The following is a 22,823-nucleotide window of genomic DNA, read 5'->3' as shown; positions in this document are numbered from 1 at the left end:
AGTTTATCGCGCGCTTCTTCCATTTTATGGTCAGTTTCATTGACTAACTGAAGCGGCTATTGTCGATTTTGGAGTGAAGATCAGCCAGAAGAATTGCAAGAGCTACCAAAAGTATCCAGAAAAGGTCACAGTTTGGAGCAATTTATGGGCTGGAGGTATCATTGGACCGTACTTCTTCAAAGATGCTGCGAATCGTAACGTAACTGTGAATGGTGAACGCTACCGTGAAATGATATCCAACTTTTTTTTGCCCAAAATGCAAGAGCTTGACTTGTATGACATGTGGTTTCAGCAAGACGGTGTCACATGCCACACAGCACGCGTAACAATGGACTTGTGGAGAGCCGAGTGCGGTGAATATTTTATTTCACGTTCGGGACCTCGATATAACGCCTTTAGATTATTTTTTGTGGGGCTATGTTAAAGCTCAAGTCTATTCAGACAAGCCTGCTTCAATTAACTCATTGGAAGACAACATTAAAGCATTTATATGTGAGATACCGGCCGAAACATTGGAAAGAGTATGCCAAAATTGGACTAAGCGGATGGACAATTTGAAGCGCAATCGCGGTCAACATTTGAATGAAATAATCTTCAAGCATTAAATTATATGGACTGTACTATCGATTTAAATAAAAATTTCATGAATTTTTCTGAATTTTTCTTATAGCTCTTGAAAAATCACACTTTATATTTGCAAAAATGTCAGAGCCCAGATGTCTGAATCTCAGCGCAGCGGGAGCAAGACTGCTGAGGAGAAAGTTTCAATTTCTTAATACTAAGGAACGTTCTATTTGATTCATACCAAGAGTATGAAGGGGTCCCGGTGGCCCAGAGCTCGAAAATTGAGGGTGTTGTCCACTTTGGCTCTTCTATTTATCTGAAACCTAAAAACCATACGAATTATTAATCAGCATGACTGTAGCTATGCCCCACTACTAGAATAAAAAAAAAATTGAAAAAATGGCGCGGGTTTGACACTCTAAAAATCGGGGTTTTTCATTTCTTTTATCAAACAAAAACGAAATAATTCAAATAATAATATGATTCTGGTACGGGCGATAGCCATTGATGCTGTGAACAACATATTGAAATTTCAGACGATTCGGTTGAATAGCTTTTTTTTTGTTTTTGTTTTTTTTTTTTTGACTACACCAGGCAGCAAAAAGTCGTTTCGAGATAAATTAATTTAACGTTTGAGGTACAGAAACGCGGGGACCGCTCTCTACCTGGTTAATGAGCTGTAGAAGCTATAATATTGGAAACTTCCGCATGAAAATTTCACAATATATTCTTAAGATGCTATACTTTCGAAATATCGAAAAAACAAGAACATCGATTTTTTGAAATTTTTAGACCACCGGGTCCGCTTAATAGAAACTTAGCAGACGAGAAGCAAGTTTCAATGTCGTTTATAAATAAAATGAAAAATAGTGAACCCAAAGTACTCTCCCGTGATACGCGAGACGTTGAAACAAACGTTTTTGGAACTTTTTCTGTTTACAAAGGGAGACTTAATCCTAAAGCAAAAATAAGTCCCAATGAGGCTGGAGATTGGAGAATTTTCTCAGAATAGAAAATATATCAAATTTATAAACTTTTGTTTTACACTTTACTATCTTTCTATGGGGAATTATCATATAACAAATATGGGGTAATGCGCAAAATTAATCATCCAGTTTTGTTTTTGCATAACTGTTTACTAAAACAATTGTTTTGAATGAATGATGCCTTTATTTTGACGCTTACGTGCCTTGTTACATTCCTTGTCGGTTTGTATATTGCAGCTGACTAGTATAGGGCCCGCCATCTATCGTTACGGATTTGAACTAGGTATTATTTGAAGAATGGTAACACTTAGCTGTCATCTGATTTGACAGAAAATTAGTTTTATTCTTCCGCTGAACGAAAACGGTTGTGTATACGCTCAAAGAACGCTGGGAAATATTGCGACATTACTTTGAAAATCATGGCAATGGGAAGAAGAAAATCACCGAATGAAGCGTATGTGCGTTACTTTGCGAAAAAAGTAAGAGAAACTGGGTTGCTTATTGACAAATCAACGCGTGACCGACCAAAAACCGTGCGTACACCCGAAAATATTGCTGCTGTGGCCGAGAGTGTTCGTGAATCACCAGGAACATCAGTTCAGCGTCGTTTTCAACAATTGGACATTTCGGAGACATCATTGAGACGAATTTTTCGTATGGGATGGTGCATGGCTAGCCGAGGCAGCCATATGAATGAAGTTGTGTTCCACCATTAACCGGAAGGATTGTACTTCAAAATAAAAAAAAAACGTTTGGAAAAATATTGAGTAGTTTCTTTTTTATAGCATTTTTAATTCCGTAAAGTTATGTGGCGGACCCTTTATATATGGTGTCAGACAGTGTAATAATTTAAGTTAAAAAATTGTCTACTTATTTCTCAGTTGGTCATAACTCAGTGCACAGTAACTGTACACCCACACACACACCCACAAATGTTGCTTGCGATATGCAACAGCTATAAAATATCAAACTCAATATCATATTAATATTCAGTAAAATGGAAAATCGATGCAACTGCTGATATGCAGAGGCAGCAGTTGCCCTCACACAAACAACAGACATACATACACGTTGACATTATTGCGAATGGTTATAGGAAACTGTGGAATGTCAAAAACCTAAAAAAAAAAATACGAAAAACGAAAAATAACAGACATTGAACCAAAATTAAACAACACCCAGTTGGGGCACAACATGCAATCTAAATAAAATTATTTATACCTATGTACAAGTATGAACATATGTCAAATACAACAATGCATTTTGTCTATTGTGAAATTTTAATAATCAACAAATTGGCGTACATGTCGCATAAATTGTTCCTGACAGTTCATAAATTTTGTGTGGTTTTGTTGTTTCAAATTAGTTAATTTATACTACATAGATATGCATTTGAATAACTACAACTAAAAACTCCTATTTGAGTGATTTAGGAAATATTAATAGTTTTTTGTAGTAAATATAAAATTAGCCAAAATTAATAGGAACCTGGTTTTTGTTACACTGTGTGTGATACGCTTGCAAACTGTAAAAATAGTAAAATCCAAAAAAGGTCACCTGAGTTCAGTTCATTTTCATTCATTTACAGGGTCTCTCAATATCGATCTCGCTAGATGAAAGCAGTTGCCTGTCAGCAGCGGTAGATTTGAGATGCAGGTTATGCATACTTAGCATAGCATTGCATAATGGCATAACGGCAGAACTGCCACATAAAAAATGTAGTGCTTTGCGCATAACTAATAAGATATACATAAATATATACAGTCTGTCGAATAGAAGCGTGAACGCCATAACTTGGAAACTATTTGAACAACAAACTGCACAGTATGGGCTTATGATATTTATTAAACGCAATACTGTATTTAGAAAAATCTATAGTCACTACCATTAGCTATGGGAACATTAACATTTTTTCGATAGTCAAGCTGCGATCAAGGCTCTGCCGACGCCTTGGTGCAAATCCAAACTGTTCATTTTCTGTAATATTATATTAAATCTTTTGGGTGTGCAGGTAACATTTCTCTAATTTGGGTTCCAGGACATAGCAACATAGAAGAAAAAGAAAGTGCTGATGAGTTTGCCAGGAAAGGATCGACTGAATTGGTTTCAGGGGTCATTCACCCGGTCCTCGGCATCCCCCTGACTGTTGTTAAAGGGGAATTGCACAACTAAAAGCTAGGTCTACCATTTAACCTCAACTGCAGAAGCTGTGGGTATCTTTCAGACTGTTGAGCACTTCCTCTGTAAATGTCAGGGTTTGGCAGGCAGACGATTAAGATCAGCGGGTGCTCCTTACTTCGACAGCTCGGGGTAGTGCTCTAACCTAAGTCCCATGTATCTTCTCCATCACATCAACAGCTCTGGATGGCTGTAGTTATCGGCCCATTAGAGGTTCCCTAATGGTATCAAAATGCCGCTTTAGAGCTACTTGGGGAGTGCTAGTTGGGTACTTCAACCATTTCACCTATCTACTTCACCTACCTGGCGGCCTCGGTAGTTTAGCGTAAGTGCACTAGCCTCCAATCCCAAAGGTTGTGGGTTCGAATCCCACGTAAAGCACGGTGCTCGCACTTTTATAAACTTACCTACTTTCCTAGTTTTAAAAAAAAAAACAAAAAAAAAAGAATTTATTCCTCAGTCCCAAAAGTCGTATCCTTCCAGTCCTTACTCCCGCACAAAAGAAAAGTCAGCGCATTACTTGCATTGTGGCTGTTAAAACAAGAAAAAAAAAAAAAAAAAAAAAAAAAATACGCAGTTACACATTGTACCAGTGGCGCCAGCAAGGGGAAGTGGGCAGTGGCGGTAATAGCGCAGACACACCAAAATTTAGCGAAGTCCTCAACCATCTGTGTGATCCTTCTGACAAAAAAATGTGAAACACAGATGGCACTCTAGACAGTTAAAAGACGTTGTTCCTAAGCAACGACAGGTTGGCGCTCCCACTACTTAGGACTGGTAGCGGCAGGCTATCTCCTACCCTGCCAGAAAGCAAAAATAGATTAAGTAAGGCAACGCAACATTGAGTCTTGTCGAGGCCCTATGCTCCCAAGTGGAATGAACAAGAAAAAAAACCTATCCTACCATTAGCCATAATAACTTCACAACTTCGAGTCATACTTTGTGTTAATTTCTACGCAAGTTGCAAAGATAATGACTCCAAATCAGCCGAATTTCTCGTGGTAGCAGTTTGACCGTCCATATTTGTTTTGCCCTGAGTTTTTGCTTAAATCTTGCCCAAACATTTTTAATAGGATTGGCATCAGACGACTGTGAAGGTCAATCCAACATTGCAATCCCATTATGCTGTTTCCACTCAACATACCTTCTGCTTCGATCTTCAGATCGTTGTCTTCTTGAAAACGCAAAGTTGGCTAGTTCTTCTAAACATCTTCGCAGCTGACGGCAATAATGCTTTTTGGTACATTTTATTCATGAAAACTGCATTCAAATTGGCAGCAAACACAAATAAACGGTCGAATTATTTTTCGGAGAAGCTGCCCCAAACATGAACCTTAACTGGATGCTTAATAGTTCGTTGAAGTTGTCGATTATCAGCTGTACACCAGGGCCGATATATGCAACTATTCGCTTAAAACGAAGACTCATCTGTAAATATTACGTTTGTCCAATTTCGTTCTGAGTTTGCCTTAGGACAAGGAAGTTTTGCTTCAGCTGTGTGGCTGTGTATTTGCCTAAATTTTACCAAAATGTGAACCCAGCTTAAAGAGTTCAATAGGATCTGTAGAACTGCGAACTTTAGGCTTGTGGATCACTGGCGCGTATTATATCCCCCTAACCTCTGACCTAACCTAACTTAATGTACGTGTATATTTTATATCAATTTTTTAAGATAATAAAAAATTGTTCTGTGTATAGATTTTTATTAATTAATTTAAATATTTCTACCTTTTTCTCACTACGCTCTTTAAAATTTTAATCCTCAGTTCACATAAATCACATACGCGAAGTCGCTGGAGTAGATCATGTTGGCATTGGTGCGGGTTACGACGGGGTGAATCTGTAAGTTATTAATATAAGCCTATAAACCTAATTTACAGCGAAAAAAACAGACCATCTACAAGGTGGCGCAAAATTAATCATTCAAGTTTGTTTTTGAATAACTTTTCTTTAAATATATTACAAAAAAATATTTAGAGATATAGAAATCTCTGTTTTAACTTTTAACTCTTCTTTGCGCACTTTGTATACTGCAGTTGCCTAGTGTCAAATACAATTACGTATGACGCCATTTGCAAAATTATAAATCTTCCGATCGGCTGATTAATTTTGCAGCACCTTGTAATTCTTATGCACAACCGGTCGCTTCATACAGTTTTTGAGATATCAAATAGGTCATATCGGAACACGTAAAATATTAAATTAAAAGTAAATAAATTTACAACCTTTAGTTCAAGATAGAAAAAAAAATGCGGATGGCGTAGTACACTTATCAGAAGTGAAACTTTCAAGGCATACAAAGAAAGAGGGAGAGACCCGAGAGAGAGTGAGAGAGAGAGAGAGAGAAAGAGTATATATCTAAATAAATTCACAACATTTACAGAGAATACAAATAGACAAAATTTACAAAAAACGGAGAAGGGTCGACCGGTGTAGGTAAACGCCGGACACAAACCGTGACAACAACGCGCACTACTTCGAGCGCTTATCACCCGCACAAACGCAGTGATTCCAGGATCGCATCAATGGCACAAATTACCCCAAGGCAATACCAATAAATCTGACGCCGGAATGGATAGCACTTTATAGTGTGCACAAGCACTAGCCAGGAAACGGAAATAAGCGCCAAAAAGTAGGCACAAAAAAAACGCATAAAAACGCCCCAAACAGTAGGGACCAAGGAAATATAACGCCAAAAAGGAGGCACCAAAAATATATTTCCTACAAGTTTGCACCAACAAACAAGCGCCAAAAACTAGGCAGTGATATTTCTCACTAGAAATTAGCAACCACAAGGAAAAACTCAGGAAAAATGGCCTAAAGTGTATCTAAGATATATAGTATAAGGTAAAGCTCTCTCTCTCTCCTTTTCCTCTACGTTATATCGCTTTTCTCTCTCGCGGAACGAATATGCCCAAAACGTTGCATGACCTTGAAATTTTACTCTCCATTCTCGCTCGTCCATCGACGCCTAAGAAGTTTCACTCCAAAAATACAGAAAGGAGAAGCGTAAGAAGAAAAAAATACATAAGTAATTCCCCGAATACATAAAAAATAACAACTGAACAAGTACATAATTTGGGTCTTTCCCTCGGCTTAGAGAAATATGTGCCAAAAGTTCTTATTCGAGTTGTAGAGAAATTCGGGGTAGAGAATTTCGAGCCTAAAATTCAGTCTCTCTAAAACCTATTGGCACTCGATTTAGTTTGAGTTATAGAAGATTCGAGTTTTATATGTTCGAAATATGTTGTTTTACTGAAGAAAATACACCCAGTACAATTTTTTGCTTAGTAGTAAGAAATAATACCTTGCCACATATTTTTATCGATATCTCTATCCATTCCTCATAGATTCTGAGAAGATAATAAAATTGGGTTTAAGAAAATCTGCGAAGAAGTTTACGTAGTTCCGTTGTCTGTCACATAGCCGCAATGGCAGTATACATAATATATATAATTTTTATGTTGCTTTTTTGGTAAAGCTCGTCCTCCTCAATACAAGCAATACAGGGGGAATACTTTCTTTGACCGAATATAGGCGAAAAACGCGTCTAAGGTTCCGAAGATTTTTGGTTTGTTTTATACCGAGTAATACCAGACTACATTTTTTTGAAAGTTTTTGATACACTGAAGCCGTATCTAAACTCAGATTAGCCCCAGCTTGGTAAAGTTCTCGATGTATAGCGGTTTAAGTTAACCACTTGCATTTCTCAGATTTCTAGTATTACAAGGGAAGTTTGTGAATGCGGGCAGGGTGAAAAAAAAAATTTCATGATTTTCAAAATTTTTTAAACCATCGATAGGTACACTTCCTCTTCTTCTTGATTGAAGTGATAAGGGCGTAATTTAGTTTGGTCGAGTTTAGCAAAGCGTGCCAGTCGTTCTCTTCTCGTGCTAACAAGTGCCAGTTTTACACACCAAGTGGAGCCGAGTCTTTCTCTACCCGATTTTTCCAATACAAACGAGTTTTTTCTTTTCCTCTGCTAACGTAAGCTGGTACCGCATCGAATACCTTCGGAGCTGAAGCGTCTGTTTCCATTCAGAGCACAGGTTCTAACCAACCGAGCTGCTGGATCTTTATTCGGCGCACTATGTCTATGTCACCGTAAAGCTCATACAGTTCATTGTTATATCGCCTATGAAATTCGCCATAGTCTACGTGCAAAGTTCCAAACATCTTCTCTCAAACCCTTCAAGGGACGCCTCTTCGGTTGTTGTCAGTGCACAAGATTCTGTGCGATAATGGGGCATGATGAGATACCTATAAATTGTTAGTTTAGTAATGGGAAGTAGCTTTGCACGTCGAGAGAGGAATTTACTACTCAGTTGCCTACTTATTTCAAAGTAGCACTTCTTGGCGAAAGAGATTCTCCGTTGGATTTCAAGGCTGACATTATTATGGGTGTTAATATTGGTTCCTAGATAAACGAAGTCTCTTACTACTTCAAAATCATACCGGTCAACAATGGCGTGGGTACCGATCCGCGAGTGCGCCGACTGTTTGTCTGAGGGCAGGAGGTATTACGTCTTGTCCTTTTTCACTACCAAACCTATTTGCTTTGCTTTTTTATCCAGCTTAGAAATGACCGAATTAACATCTCGGTTGCTAAGGGCGATGTTGTCAATATCATTGGCGCACAAAAGCATTTGTACGCTCGTATAATAAATGTTAAAAAATAAATAAATAATTGGCGCATACACTTCTGTTAGGTATTTGACCGAGCTCCTCTTCCTATTTGTGCGTCTTGAGGTTCTTTCACGAATGGAGGAACCTAGAGTTTTAAGCCGACTTCTTACGGTGAATGGTTTTTTATGAGGCGCTTTTTCATGGCAGGAATATACCCGAAAGCAACGCTCAGTACAATAAATTAAACTAAATTTTATTTAATTTGTCTTTTATACACATACATAATTAATGTATTTCACACTTGTTCTTAATTTAGCGTACCCAAAGGACTCGAAGACGTTTCCAAATATCCACACCTCTTTGCAGCATTACTTGAGTCTGATAAATGGTCTGAGGCGGATATAGCGAAAGTGGCGGGGAAAAATTTAATACGCGTATTCAAAGAAGTCGAAGCGGTAAGTAAACAGATGAAGGATGCAAAAACTGAAATAAGTCCACCGGTGCCGGCACCCGTGCCATGCAATCAAACGGCTAATTAATTAAAATGTGCTCGCTCCATCAATCTTCAATCGAAAGAAGGAATGAAAGAAACAAAAAGTCAAGTAAAGATTCATTAATCAAGAGTAGAGCAAAAGCCAGAGACTATACAAGTCTTATAAATTAAATAATCAATAGAAATAAAGTCTCACAAATAATTACGGCTGATATTTAAGAGTAATCCAATCAATATGGTTATAAGTATGTAATTGTGTGTGCTTCGTTAATTGTGCAATACAATCAAAAAATTAAAATGAGTAGTGCAGTAGAAGTTATTGAAGAAAATGTAGCAAAAGAAAAATCCTAAAAAAATATAAGCTAAAAGTAAAATGCAGCTGAGTAAAGGGAAGTTGAATAATTGGTTGACGAAGAAGCAAGCAAGAAGTCATTTAATCCGCTTGAAAATGGAAGATTTTTATTCTGTGCAGCATATTTCCTTTTCACCCAGTAAATGGCACTTTTACCTTGCAATGTTTTTTCCACAGTTGGTGTTGTTTTGTTGTTGTTGTTGTTTGAAATATATCAAGTATGCAAACAGGAAGAAATGTAGAGTGGAATAAAAACATAAAGCGTAGCGAAACGAGTTGAAAGCTGAGATAAAATGTTTTGTTTATGTTGTTTTTTTTATTAGATTTTTTGCCAAGTTTTTTACTCATCAATTACAATTTGTAGGAGGGAAAAACTTGAGTGTGTATGTAGAGTAGAAGAAGGAACTGACAAATGGCAATGACGAGCGCTGGTACTAGTATGCACGCAGCGGCCATTAAATTGGCCCAGGTATGTTCGAGTTGATAGGGCTTAGGGAAGCAAATCTGACCCTTTTTCGCACACACACACACACATGCACAAACCAACTTACATATATCTTGGGGCCACAAACAAGAATACACACTTATTTAATACACATCTTTAACTAAGATTTGTTGAAAACAAACAGCAAATGAGAAGGGGAAAAATAAATAGCAGAAATTTTAAAGTGGCTATAGAACCAACTAACAAACTTAGAGTAAAGCTATAGGCACTTCGAGGTTAGTTATGCGTACTCGCCTCTCAGACTTTGAACAACTGCTATTAAATATGAATCTATTAGCTTGAGTGAGGTCTATGAGTATTTCAGCGGAGGAAAAATGTGTAAAAGTATATATACTTGTGTACGTACATACATATGTATGCATATGTATATGTAAACTCATGAAGATGTCATTCTTATTTGTGTACTACACATTGACATATATACGCACAAACAGTACTAATAAAAACAAAAAGAGGAGACATATTTCTGCTACTAGTAGATTTATGTATTAGTTAAAAATAAAAAAAAAGAAATAAATAAAAATTACTTTAAAGATGCAGTAGTTGTGAGTAGATTTATAGGGGGGTAAAGTACAGGCTATAGACTAACTTAGTTCTAAACCGGTGATTACGTGACTTAGCACGCTAGTACGCCAGTTACCGTAACCGATTTTAGTTTTACCAAACAAATGGATATTTAATCACTATTTTGAGGTCCTGAAATTTGCAAGCAATAATAAAAAAAATTTGATAGGATCGAAATAGACTTTAGAGCTATGCTAGAAAAAGACCATTTTCTTATAACTTTATGTAGAATCCAAATCTACTAGAAACAAAAATGAGAAGAAAATAATTCCATACAAATTGACACGCCCTAACATACATACCTGTACACTAGGGCGCGTCGATTTAAAAATCGCTCATTGCTCTGTGAAAATCGTATTCTAGGGATCAAAATAAGAAACTTTGCCGAAGGAACCATACCTCTAAACGAATTCTGATGTCCCCCAATTTCAAAATATCACCATTTTTGGCCTTTACATGAAAAAATCAGCTAAATGGCTATGTTTTTTCTTTATTTTTATTTATTTACAATATAATAATATTTATTATTTATTTATAATAATAATATCTATTTTTTCTCTTAAGAAATTTATTTAGTCAGAACATATGTAAAAGAAAAAATTAATTTAAGTGAGTTATAGAAAAGAAACTAAAAAGTACGACCCAAATTGGGGGAGATCAGAATTCGTTTTAGAGGTATGGTTCCTTTGGCAAAGTTTCTTATTTTGATCCCTAGAATATGATTTTCACAGAGCAATGGGCGAGTTTTTTGCCTCCCCTCAAATCGACCCGGCCTACTGTACACATATATTATATGCCATAAATGCAGTAAAAACAGTCATTAATGGCATATACAGGGTATCCGGTGGCAGAATTAGGTTTTAAGTTTAAAGTTTCTACCTAACCACTGATCGGAAAGGACCCCACGTTAGCTTCGTTTTTCGGACGTGTGAACAACGTGCGCTTGCAATCGAAGCGTATTTCGTGTTTAACTGTTAGTAGTAGATTTTCTTCACGTTGCAATATTCGACATTCACGTGATGCCCCAAGTGACGATTCGACTAGTTCATGGGTGGGAAGGTTCCGTGCAAAAGTTCAGGGACAAATAGCTGGGCCAACTCTGATATAGAGAACAAACAAAAATGTTGCACTCGTTGCTACAAGTATGCACGATAATCCGCGTCGGCCAGAGAGCGGCTGGTTTGAGACTTCCAACACTATTGTTCATTAAATATTGAAGAAGGATTTTATACTTCACTCCTTTAAAATATAAATCGTACAAGCGGTTAAGTTTAATGATTAAAATTTGGGTGGTAAAAGTTTCTGTGAGACAAGTTGCAGCGATTCAGAAGTGGTTGTACCAGGTTCGAATCTCAGTGTTTGAAATATCAAAATGATAAAGAAAGAACTTTTTTAATAGCGTTCGCTCTAGGCATGCAATGGCAAACTTCCGACTGTTTTTCTGCCACGAAAATCTCTTCATAAAAAAACCATCTGCTGTTCGGAGTCGGCCTAAAACTGTAGGTCCCTCCATTTGTGGAACAATATCAAGACGTATACCACAAATAAGGGCCTCCCCCTAGCACGGTCAAATACCCAAAAAGAGAGTATGCGCCATATATGTATATATAATATATTGCAGTGGAAGAATATTTTTGTTAAACCTTCGAGGCCCAGCATTTTCTGTGGATGGTGCCTTTTATCGGCGTTTGCTGAACGAACATTTTCTGAAAATAATGAGAGAACACTCTTCGTTCAGTACATACAAAGATTCCAGCAAGGTGGCAGTAGGCCGCACACGGCCTACCAACCAGAGCGATACTGCGTAATTTCTTCCCTAACAAACTGATAAAAGGTTTCGGCGACTTATTCAGGCCACCCAGGTTGCCCGATCTTAGGTAGGTAGGTAGGTGGGGTGACTGTCGCAATGGCACACTTAGACCTTCCATAGGCCCATTGTGCTACCACTGGAACTTATCCTTACCCTATTTGTTCCTTTTCAAACCATCCGGTAGCTTTAATAAACGAGCAAAGCTTCGTTAGTATTAGATGCGCTATGTCCCTTAGTTAGTTAAAACTGCCGTGTCAAGAGTGCGGAACCTCCTTTTAACTAAGCTTTCACACTCCCATAAAAGATGTTTTACTGTTTCCTCTCTTCTAATTAAAGAAAGACTTACCACGTTCATTGTTATCCGAGCTCCCTCATATGGTATGGTGGGTATTGGCGTCACCTCCTAGAACTATTTCACGACTGTGTGCATTGCAGTCTGCCACAAGTGGTTTTATCTGCGGCGCCCGCTGTGGATCTGTGCCTTCTCCGGTAATGTAAAAAAGAGGTTAGACAGATGTTGCTTCCGCTCACTTCCTAACTAATCGTCGTACTATCTGTGTTACTGAAATTTTGAATCATAAATATATTAAGTTGGCTTTTTGCAATTATACATGCCCTGCAATTATACATGCCCTTTTAATACCTTCACAATAGGTCTTGGATAACTTATAACCTGAGGTCCTCAAGCCGCAGATTTTGCCATTCCGTGCCCAGGGTTCCTGGATGAGGACTACATCTGGCTGATTTTCTGCCAGGCGAGGGCAAGGCAGGCTTCCTTACAGTGGTGTAGAAGATGCATCAGCTGTTAGCGTTTATGTCTGGATCTTCCTTATTTTCCAATAAAAGTTCCCTTTCGGAATACTTACTCTGTTGTACGAAATACTTATTCCCCCGTTCGAAGTACATCCTCCCTAAGCCCATTTCTGAGCCTGAAAAGGCGTATTTTTCTTCGGTGGGATGTTCTTCTTCACTCATTGGTTCTGTTTCGCTCATGGGCTCTGTGGTATCCTTAGTGGTGAGGAACTCTATTGTCTCGGTGTCATCGCATTTCAGTAAAGGTTCAATTAAGTTTTCGGTCAGGCGTAGGAGAGCCTGCATAGTAGCGCGCTTCTGCTCTTTCGACTCTTCTGCGCTGTTATTACTGCTTAATGTTTTGACATATTTCCATTCCTGCTTTGGGATGTCTGGATTGTAGACCCGAATGAGTTTCATTATATCTTCTGGGTCTTTGACTGTTGAAGGTAACCAGATCCTTGCTCGCGGCCTGGACTGAATATCTTTCTTGTACACGACCACCAGCTTGGCACTCGGGTACACTTCACCGACTTTTGAGATGGCCTCTTTGTACATTTGAACCGATCTCTTATCGTCGCACGCTATAATTTTTATCTGACCTTGGTGCCAGCCTAAATCCTCGCACGCAGGTGGAGGGCCGGGGTTCTCCAGTATAATCTTCAGTGCCACTTTCGTTAGCTCGGCCTCAACCCATTTCCATTAGGCCTTGGGGACCATACCTTTGGGATGGTTTTCATCCAGAACTCCTATAATAACGCGGTCTTTTGCAACCTCCGCAAAGGGTTTTCTGGGCGTCACGCTAATGGTTTTGTGCCTTTTACGTTTGGCTTAGTTTCTGTCAAGGACCGTTGTCGTTTTGGAGCAGATTGTGTTGGTTTAAAATCTGGGTTGAAGCCAGGAATGATTGCTTTCGCTCTTTCAATCGCTTCCTTCACCTCCTGTGTGAGTTCACTCTCTTTTGGCTGGGTTTCGTACACTCTCCTTAGGAGTCATGCAGCGTATCTATGATCCTGGTAGTTCGCTTTCTCTGAGTTTACCACTCTCACAAACGGCCATTCTTCGGTACTGGAGCTAGCAGAAGCTGTGCTTACGGGATCGTTTTTGGGGGTTGAATCACAGTTGACTGCCGGGCTAGTGCATTTCTGCTTGTGCTTGGACCTGTGCCCAGTACTGTTGTTTGGGTAGTTACAGATTCTCAGCACGGGTCTCATCATACCTTCATCCAGCCCTTCACCTCCGACCACGTTAAAAATACTTTGAACAGTGCTGCACTATTGAGGAGTATCGAACACTAACCATAGTACCCTTAACTTAGCTGAGTATCACATGCCACCGATTTCCAGTACTTCTTTTGTTCAGCACAAAAATTGCTCAATTAACCGCGCGAAATTTCAGATGCGTAGAAAGATTTATTTGAAATATTGGCGTCAGATTTTTTATTAGTTTTGCATATGAAAAAATTGTGGAAGAAAATACATTTAGTTTTTGAAGTCCTTAACTTTTTTTACCCCACCCTCACATCACCTCTTACGACGCTAAATAAGTCTTTAAGTTTCATTTCTATGAAAATTATTTGTATAGCCCTTTAGTTTATAAATGAATTCAATATCAACTAAACTTAATAACAAGTTTTATAGCTATTTTGTAGATAATAGTGATTGTGCTACATCGCAGGCAGTAGCAGCAAAATAGTTTGGTAGGTACATTTGCAATAATCGATAAATCAAGAATTAACATTTTTATTTTTATTTTTTAGGCATCAACTGCTCTGCATAAATATTGTAAATGTAAATGTTGTTTAATTGCCTGTAAAACAAGAAAAATATTTAGTTAGTAGTAAGCAATTTTGTGCAGCACAATGTACGCACACACAAGCATAGATTCATGTAAACATAATATACATACATACATATATACTCAATCTGTATACTCAAGCAAATTTAAAATATATGCATTCAATATAACAGTATTTCTGATACACCAAAAAACGTGTTTACATTTTGTCAAAATGGGTGGGCACGAGTACCTGTTTTTTATACTGCCAAATTAGATAAGAATCAATGATGTGAAAAAAATTTGTCAAATCTGGCAATAGAAGTTGCATGTGTAAGTGTAATTGAGAAAGGATAACTATAGCGCCGACAATGTGCGACATAAGAATAGTAAAAAAGATGCAGGTTTGGTATCAAAACTTAAGTAGGTTTGATCTAGAATTTTTAATATTGATTATCGACAGTTCGTTCAACTGGAATACATTGCATCCTCAACTAGAAGCGCATTTTTTTATGAAAAAATAAGATACATTTTTCAACTTGAGAAAGAGTTAGTTTTCAACTTTATCTCAAAAATGATTTTCCAGTTAACCTCAACTTAATGATTTTTTACGTCATAAATAAGCTAGATTTATTTTCTTAATCTTGTTCTTAAAAATGCGGCAAATAAAAGCAAAGTAAATTCCATCTTAAAGCAAGTAAATCATCTGAAAAGCTTTCATAGAATTCTGAGGAATTTGCCATGGAACTAAATAAAGGGTGGCTAAATTTTAAGGGCCGATGTTGAATGTGAACCACACCTAAACGTCAAGTTTTTTTTGCATTTCATTCGACATTGTTCAATTTCAGGCTAATTAAATTTGAAACATGAAAAGATACACAATCGAGCAACGCGTTAAAGTTATTCAGGCTTATTATGAAAACTGGCGTTCAAATCAAAATGCATGTCGCGCACTTCGTGATTTTTTCGGTCAATTCAATCGTCCTAATGTGCGTACAATCGGAAAAATTGTGCAAAAGTTTGAGCAAAACGGGTCTGTAGGGGATGTGAAAACACAAGTGCATGCTCGTATAGCGCGTACTGCAGAAAACATTGCTGCTGTTCGCGATAGCGTGGTTGAAGAGCCGTCCACCTCAACTCGTCGTCGTGCCCAACAATTGCACCTCTCACGCTCGTCGTTGATGAGCATTATGCATAAAGACTTGCATTTACACGCTTACAAGGTGCAATTGACTCAATAACTAAGGTCTCTTGACCATTTCAAGCATCGTCAATGGTCAGAATGGTGGCAGGAAATGGCAACAGTGAATGACCAATTTTCGAAGAAAATCATCTTCAGTGATGAGGCACATTTTCGCCTCAGTGGACTCGTCAATAAGCAGAATTGCCGCATTTGGGCGAATAATAATCCAAGAGTGAGATAATAACGAACTTTTTATGGTCCAAATTGGAAGATATGGATGTGGACGATATGTGATTTCAACAGGACGGTGCCACTTGTCACACAGCTTACGAAATAATGGCAACAAATTTCATGGCCGAATACCTGTAATCTCACGTCGAGGCGATGTATATTGGCCGCCAAGATCATGTGATTTGACACCTTCGGACTTCTTTCTTTGAAGTTATTTGAAAAATATGAGATAATTTGGCACATTAACGGCATAGAGCCTCAATTATGCCTCAGCGTCATCGAAAATTTGGACCATCGAATGGAGGTGTACCGCCGAAGTCGCAGCGGCTATTTGGCCGATATTTTGTTCCATACGTAACTGAGCCATACCAGTTTTATCATAAGGAAGAGAAATGATAATAATTTTCCAAAAAAATGGTATTTTATTCAAAATCAACACCGGCCCTTAAAATTTAACCATTAGAATACAACTTGATTGGAACCACATTTACCCCACTAACCCTCAACGTGTTGAAGTCAGTTCGTCTCTCTAATCTCTTCTTCCTCTTAATTGGCGCGATAACTTCTTACTCGACTTTGGCCGAGTTTAACCTTGCACGCCAGACTCTAAGTTTGCGACATTCAAGAAAGTAGGAGTATACACAGCGATGACGTGTTCTGATGAGATCAGGATAGTGACAAAGAAAGTGTTTAATGCCTTTCACCTACTTTTAGTTTCTGTAGCTGCGACAGAAGTCTTACGCTTCCCATGTGTTCTCATCAGGCAGTGCTCTTTGAGGTGTAGCTCGGTCAAGATAGATGAGGGACTTGGATCTGTTTACATTTATTTTTAGTCTGACCTATTTTGTTGAGACACAAGTGGACTCAGTGACTCATTTAATGTTGTAGCGCATTACAGGATTAATTGATTAAGTTCTTTGTTCGATATTCAGTAGATATAAGGAAGTGATGCAAGTGATCAGGCTTATTTTACTTTAACTATTTTGTTTTATTTCTTTGATTTATAAATTTATTAACTCACGTTTTTTTATTAGAATTTTTTTTGAGTTTGAACGCACTACAACAACTTACAGCCTTAATCACATCTGTTATGAGTACTTGCTGCGATAGAAGTTACTTCCATCACAGAACGGAAATACATACTCTGAATTCCGATTTTGTTACTCGCAACTTGACTAAGGAAGTAATTCAGAAATAACCAGTTCTGAACCATATTTTTATTTCAGCAGTTCTGATTTGGCCAAATGAGCTGGTGTGTGTATACCTTGCGAAAATGCACAGGTTCGAAATTCCGAGTGCGGAACACCAATTGATAGAAAAAAGTTTTTTCAAGCAGTCGCTCCTCGATAAACAATGATATACCTCCGAGTGTATATCTGCCAAGAAAAAGCTCTTCACAAAAAATCGTTTGGTGTTCGGAGGCGGCTTAAAGCTGTAGGCTCCTCTATTTCAGTAATAGCATCAATTTGCACACTACAAATAAAAGGAAGAGCTCGGCCAAGCACCCTAAAAAGGTGTAAGCTTCAATTATATAAATATTGTATATGAACATAGATCTGGTTTTTCCTACCGAATGCTTGGTTTCGGTATATTATCGATTTTTAGAAATGTAAAACATTCTCATTATTTACGAAATACAATTTAATAAAAGTGACTGAACCGGCCGATTTTTTAGTAGCCATCCTAACAACCTAATTTTCTAGGGCCTCTTAGATGAATTGTTATCTTATCTCACTTTTGGCCTGGACGATATGCCTGAATACATAGTTACTGGATTACCTGCACAACATAAAACATTCTTTGCAGCAGCATTATCGGCACACTCGTTTGACATCTCTTTAATGTTTATTACCGTACTTGATGCAGAAAACTTTGTACCTATGTTTGATGCAGAGATAGCAAGCAGCGCTAAAAATTCTTTTTCTTGATTAGAGCAATAAAAGATTAGGCGACTTTGGTTGAGTTTAACAAAGCGCCCTAGTCGTTTCTTCCTCGTGCTGACCGAACACAATAAGTGAAGTCAAATCCTCTTTCTTCCACTTCATCTTTCCTAGGCAGAGAAAGCCTTCCTCTTTCTGTGCTACCGCCAGCAGGAGCAGAATTTAATACTTTTAGTGCCGGAGCATTTGAATCTATTCAAACAATATGACAAAGATTATTAGGGCCCACGGCTTATTAAACTCCCACAATCAATGGAATTGCGAAGAGTGCACTTAAGTTTTCAAATCTCTAGAGGCAATAATTTAGTTAGATAAGAAAATGGGCATGAAAAAGAAATGTGGGAGAGAAATTTGACGCCTTAATCGAGCTGCTCTGAGTTACCAACTATTTTATTATTTTTTGTCTTCATTTACTTACAGACTTGGTTTCTGAAAGCAAATAGTTTGAGATCTTTGTTGAGTTACGGTGCCTGCCATTCTCCCCGGAGTGCAGAGAGTCAAACTGAAGCCAAATAGGTCAGTGTCATGTCACGCGAGTGGGATGGTATTTCATGCCTTTAAGGGGGAGCCTGGTTTATGAGGTCTAAAAATTGCATCTCTTTGCGATTTTTTTTAAGGAAAAAATTAATTTAGCACTGCAAAGTTTTTTCTATCTTTTAATGAACATTTAAAAAGTATAAAACATTTTTGTACTGGTTAAAATAAGTTGAAAAAAATGTTCAACATAGAAATTAGTAGAGTGCTGCAATGCTGGAGTTTCCAACTGGCGTACAAGATACAGCTCGTTATTATTATCTAAAGCAAAGAATTCAAATGGATTTCTAATTATCGTGATTATTTATTCTAGATGAACTAAGAAAACTGAGAGAAATTCCAAAATTTCAACTTTTTGGAGGTTTTAAAGAAAAAATGTCTTTCTATAAAAAAAAAATCACTTCAACTTGGTATAAAAATCTTGAAAATTTTTTTTTATCTATTTTTGTAGTTCAAATAGAGGAGAATTTAATACTGAAGGGAACAAGCTATGATTCATTTCAAAGGTTCATTAGTTTTTTTTCATTAATGTACGCCAATTGAAAGAAATCATAAAAATGAAAAGTCGAGAAAAGAAGATAAAGTTTGTACTATAGCTGTCCGGTCACAGCGTAACTACCTAACGCTCGCCTGCCTTTGGCTTTGTATCTACGAAAATATTGAGAATAAGGCTCTGTAACTTTGTGTGAATATTCTGAAATATATTAGGAATCGCTTAAAACGAAAAAAAAATTGATTTTTTTGACCTTATAAACTAGGCTCCCCCCTTAAATTCCCATCCAAATAATGAGTTCATTTTAAGAAACGCCTGAAATTCGAATGCCTATTAGTCCCAAGTCTGCTAGGTATTAAAAGAAATAATTTCTGAGATGATGATGTCGGAAATTTTCCACAACGGGTCTATGTAGAACACTCCCCACTTACTGCTCATCTTTACAGCTGCGATAAAGTTCGTTTGTGCGGAGGCCCACTCACTTGCCGTGCATCCCCAAAAGACAGTGTTCAGTCATAGTATCCACTACAGCACGAATGGAGGAAACATCCAGATAGATTAGCGATTAAAATTTATTTTCACTGAGACGAATCTATATTTTCATCCAGAATGTAGGCTATTTGCCTGTTCAATGAAAACCGATATAAGTGGACTTTTCTTGAAGATGGAGGAATGCCCGCGTAATGGGCAGAGTTTACTGAGTGTAGCCTGGTGCCCTATCGTCAGTGGCACAGTCCGGGGAACATAGTGCCCACGAAGCTTTTTCAATGCAGTGATTTAATAGCAGCCTGGCTGATGGAGCAATGAAGAAGTATACATATACCTATACACGTACTACACGTATGTTATATAGTAGGCTATGAAGTATAGAATTGTATCCAGGATTGTCTGAGATCTCCTCCTTGTAACAATGACATTTACTTAAGGATTAAATATAAAATGAAGAAAAGAATGCCAGCCAGCTGAAAATGATCAAATATTGCCTAGCTATAAAAATTGACAAACAAATTTTGAGCTCTTTAAATTCGTTCCGGGCAGATCGTTTATAGAGTAACAATTTGGTAGTGTTGCAATTGTTTCAGACGTGAAATTCGTTGATGCTGTTGAATCTAAAGTTCTTTAACGCTTAGAAGCCACTGACGGTTTTCTTGCACTGTTCTTTACCACAGAGATGCAACAGTGGCGGAAAGTTACTGGCGGCTCATTAGTTTGAATTTGGTTTACTGAGACTTACAAATTTTAGTGCGCTGCTGATTTTAACCACTATTTAGACAAAACAGAAGGCACATTCGTACAGCGGAGCTTACTATACATTTGGCAAAAAATTTGTTTGCCTCTTTTTAATATTAAAACTAAGTGCTAAGAATATTTAATACACTGATTCATTGGTTGCTATTTTTTACTTTTCTTTATTTCTCTTGATACTTCTACTGTTGTGAGTTTGAAACGGCTTCGAACTGACGGAAGTTATCTCTGATGTAATCAGATTCTGCTTGACGCACGCCATAAAGACATACTCGTATCATTGATCAATTACTCTTCCACGTAAGATTTTTTACCTCAAAGCTATAAAACAAAATTTAGAGCCAGCGTATAAGGCTGTGCTAGAGAATTCGTTATAAAATATCTTACGAAAATATTAAGAAATGGCTATTGCATCTAGAGGTGAACGGTTTACAGGTGATAAAGGGAATTTGCGATGAAGTGAAATAAAAATTATTTATTTCTTTAAGAAATTCCGGGTAAAAGTGTAACTTACAATATTATTTGTAGCACATAGCTGGTATTATTCACACATTTTTTAAAGAGGGAGATTATGAAACCCAGCTTATGTTATAAAATCTTCCTTCTACTATTAAGGCCATAGGAGGAAATATCTTTTGTATGATAATAAGTTTAGGAAATTATAAAAGAAAGCTGTTAAAAAAAAAGACCAGTATAACTACATGTTTTACAAATTAAATAAAATAAAAAAACATTGAACGATTTCTTAACAAAACAGTCGAATAGAACGTCTGTCATAATCATATTCTTGTTTCGGTTTTTATCTTCTATTTCCCTGAAGGTACGCGATCGCATGGAGCAGAAAAAAGTTCCACCTGTCGATCAGACTATACCACCCGAGGATATTATGGGAAGATCCTACTGCCGTTATCAAGGACCACGAACGTGATTACCCTCATAAGATAGAGAGAGAGAAGGAGAGAGAGGAAGTGAGAGTGAAATTCGCCACAACCAAACAAGAAACAAATAAATAACTACTACTAAATATATTGGAAATAAGAGTATTAAACCAAACGAATTTCATAAATTCGATGTATTTCTTTCGCAGCGCACACAAATTTACAAAACCCAATTATACGAACGTTAAATTACGAATTAGAAACAGAAATATCTACGAAATATTAATACGTTAATGAAGAAAGCAAAAAGAAGAAAAAAATATTACACAAAAATTTAACGGTGAGCACTAAACGCAAATGGCAAATAGTTATATCTTAAACGTGTAAGTATGTGTATAAACCAAAACAAAAACAAAAAAGAAAAAAAACCAAATATTTTTTCAGTCAGTCTTTATCAATGTAACGAAGTTAAACTTAAAAAGCGTACATATTCAGAATAAAATAAATATTTGTATGTAAATAATGGGGAACAAATGCAAAGGGGTACTATTAATTAGGATTTACTAACGGTAAATGATTGGTGATAACTTACTAGATACACATATTTGCTATTATAGGAAATACGATACATGTAACGGTGCACGGGTCTTCTTGCAAATTTTTTGAGTCTAGAGTATTCATGTGAGTGAATGCTGTCATTGTTGGTATAAAACAAAAAAAAGCAATAAAGTAAAACAAAAATACAAAACAAAAATAAAAAAAAGAATTATGAAATAAAAGAAAATTATGAAGTGAAATAAATTAAAAAAAGGAATAAAGTAAAATGTAATAAAATAATAAGGAAAAAAATAAAAACATAATAATAATAATTTAACAAAGTAATACAAAGTAAAATAAATAAAACAAAAAAGGAAATACATACAAGGAAATAAAGTGAAGAAAAATAAAATAACACAAATTTAAAAAATGTAAAGTAAAATAAAACAATAATAAAATTATAATACATTAAATAAAAATAAAATTATAAAATAATATTTACAAAATAAAATAAAGTAAGACATACAGAATACTCTCTCTTCAGCGGGCACTTAAGGGACTAAAAACTTTGCCCGATTTTGGGAGATGCCCGTTTATGAGAAATGTGCGAAAAAAGCTAAATATGTTATGGGAGAGTTGTCCGCTCAAGAGAAACATTGCCAAAAAAATGTTAAGGATTTGTGGTATGTTTTGAAAAAAGGATCCGTTTATACGAGATGACCATTATGAGAGAGTACAGCGTAATAAAATGACATAAAAGATAAAAATAAAATAAGAGGGCAAAATAATAAAAAGTAAAATAAAATAAAGTTAAATAAACAAATATTAAAATAAATAAAATTTAATTATATGACATTACATAAAATAAAAATAAATAAAATAAAGAAAAAATAACAAAAAAAAAAAAAAAAATTTATTGTAACAAAACAGAATAAATAAAAAAAATAAAATGACATAACATAAAATAAAAATAAATAAAGAAAATAATATAACAAAATTAATAAAAAATTAAATTATATAAAAAATAGTAATAAAAAACATAGCAAAATAAAATAAAGTGTAATAAAATCCTATCAAACACTCGAATAAAAATAAAATAATAAAATTTGTTCTCAGCATGAATCCCTTAAACACAT

General features: G+C 36.5%; 1 protein-coding gene across 1 annotated transcript in view; it reads left to right on the top strand.

Moving 5' to 3' along the window:
• LOC129251831 (dipeptidase 1) overlaps positions 1–21,628 on the top strand; it is a 142,353-nt gene extending 120,725 nt beyond the window's left edge. The window contains exons 9-11 of the mRNA XM_054890862.1: positions 5,495–5,570; positions 8,671–8,809; positions 21,093–21,628. Coding sequence (XP_054746837.1) covers positions 5,495–5,570; positions 8,671–8,809; positions 21,093–21,200 — 323 coding nt within the window. The 3' untranslated portion in view covers positions 21,201–21,628. The remainder of the gene's footprint in view (positions 1–5,494; positions 5,571–8,670; positions 8,810–21,092) is intronic.
• Positions 21,629–22,823: the final 1,195 nt, after the last annotated feature.

This window comes from Anastrepha obliqua, chromosome 1 (genome assembly GCF_027943255.1).
Source record: "Anastrepha obliqua isolate idAnaObli1 chromosome 1, idAnaObli1_1.0, whole genome shotgun sequence".
Lineage (NCBI taxonomy): Eukaryota > Metazoa > Arthropoda > Insecta > Diptera > Tephritidae > Anastrepha > Anastrepha obliqua.
The sequence above is the reverse complement of the archived record's forward strand: the minus strand, read 5'-3'. Positions and strand labels throughout refer to the sequence as shown.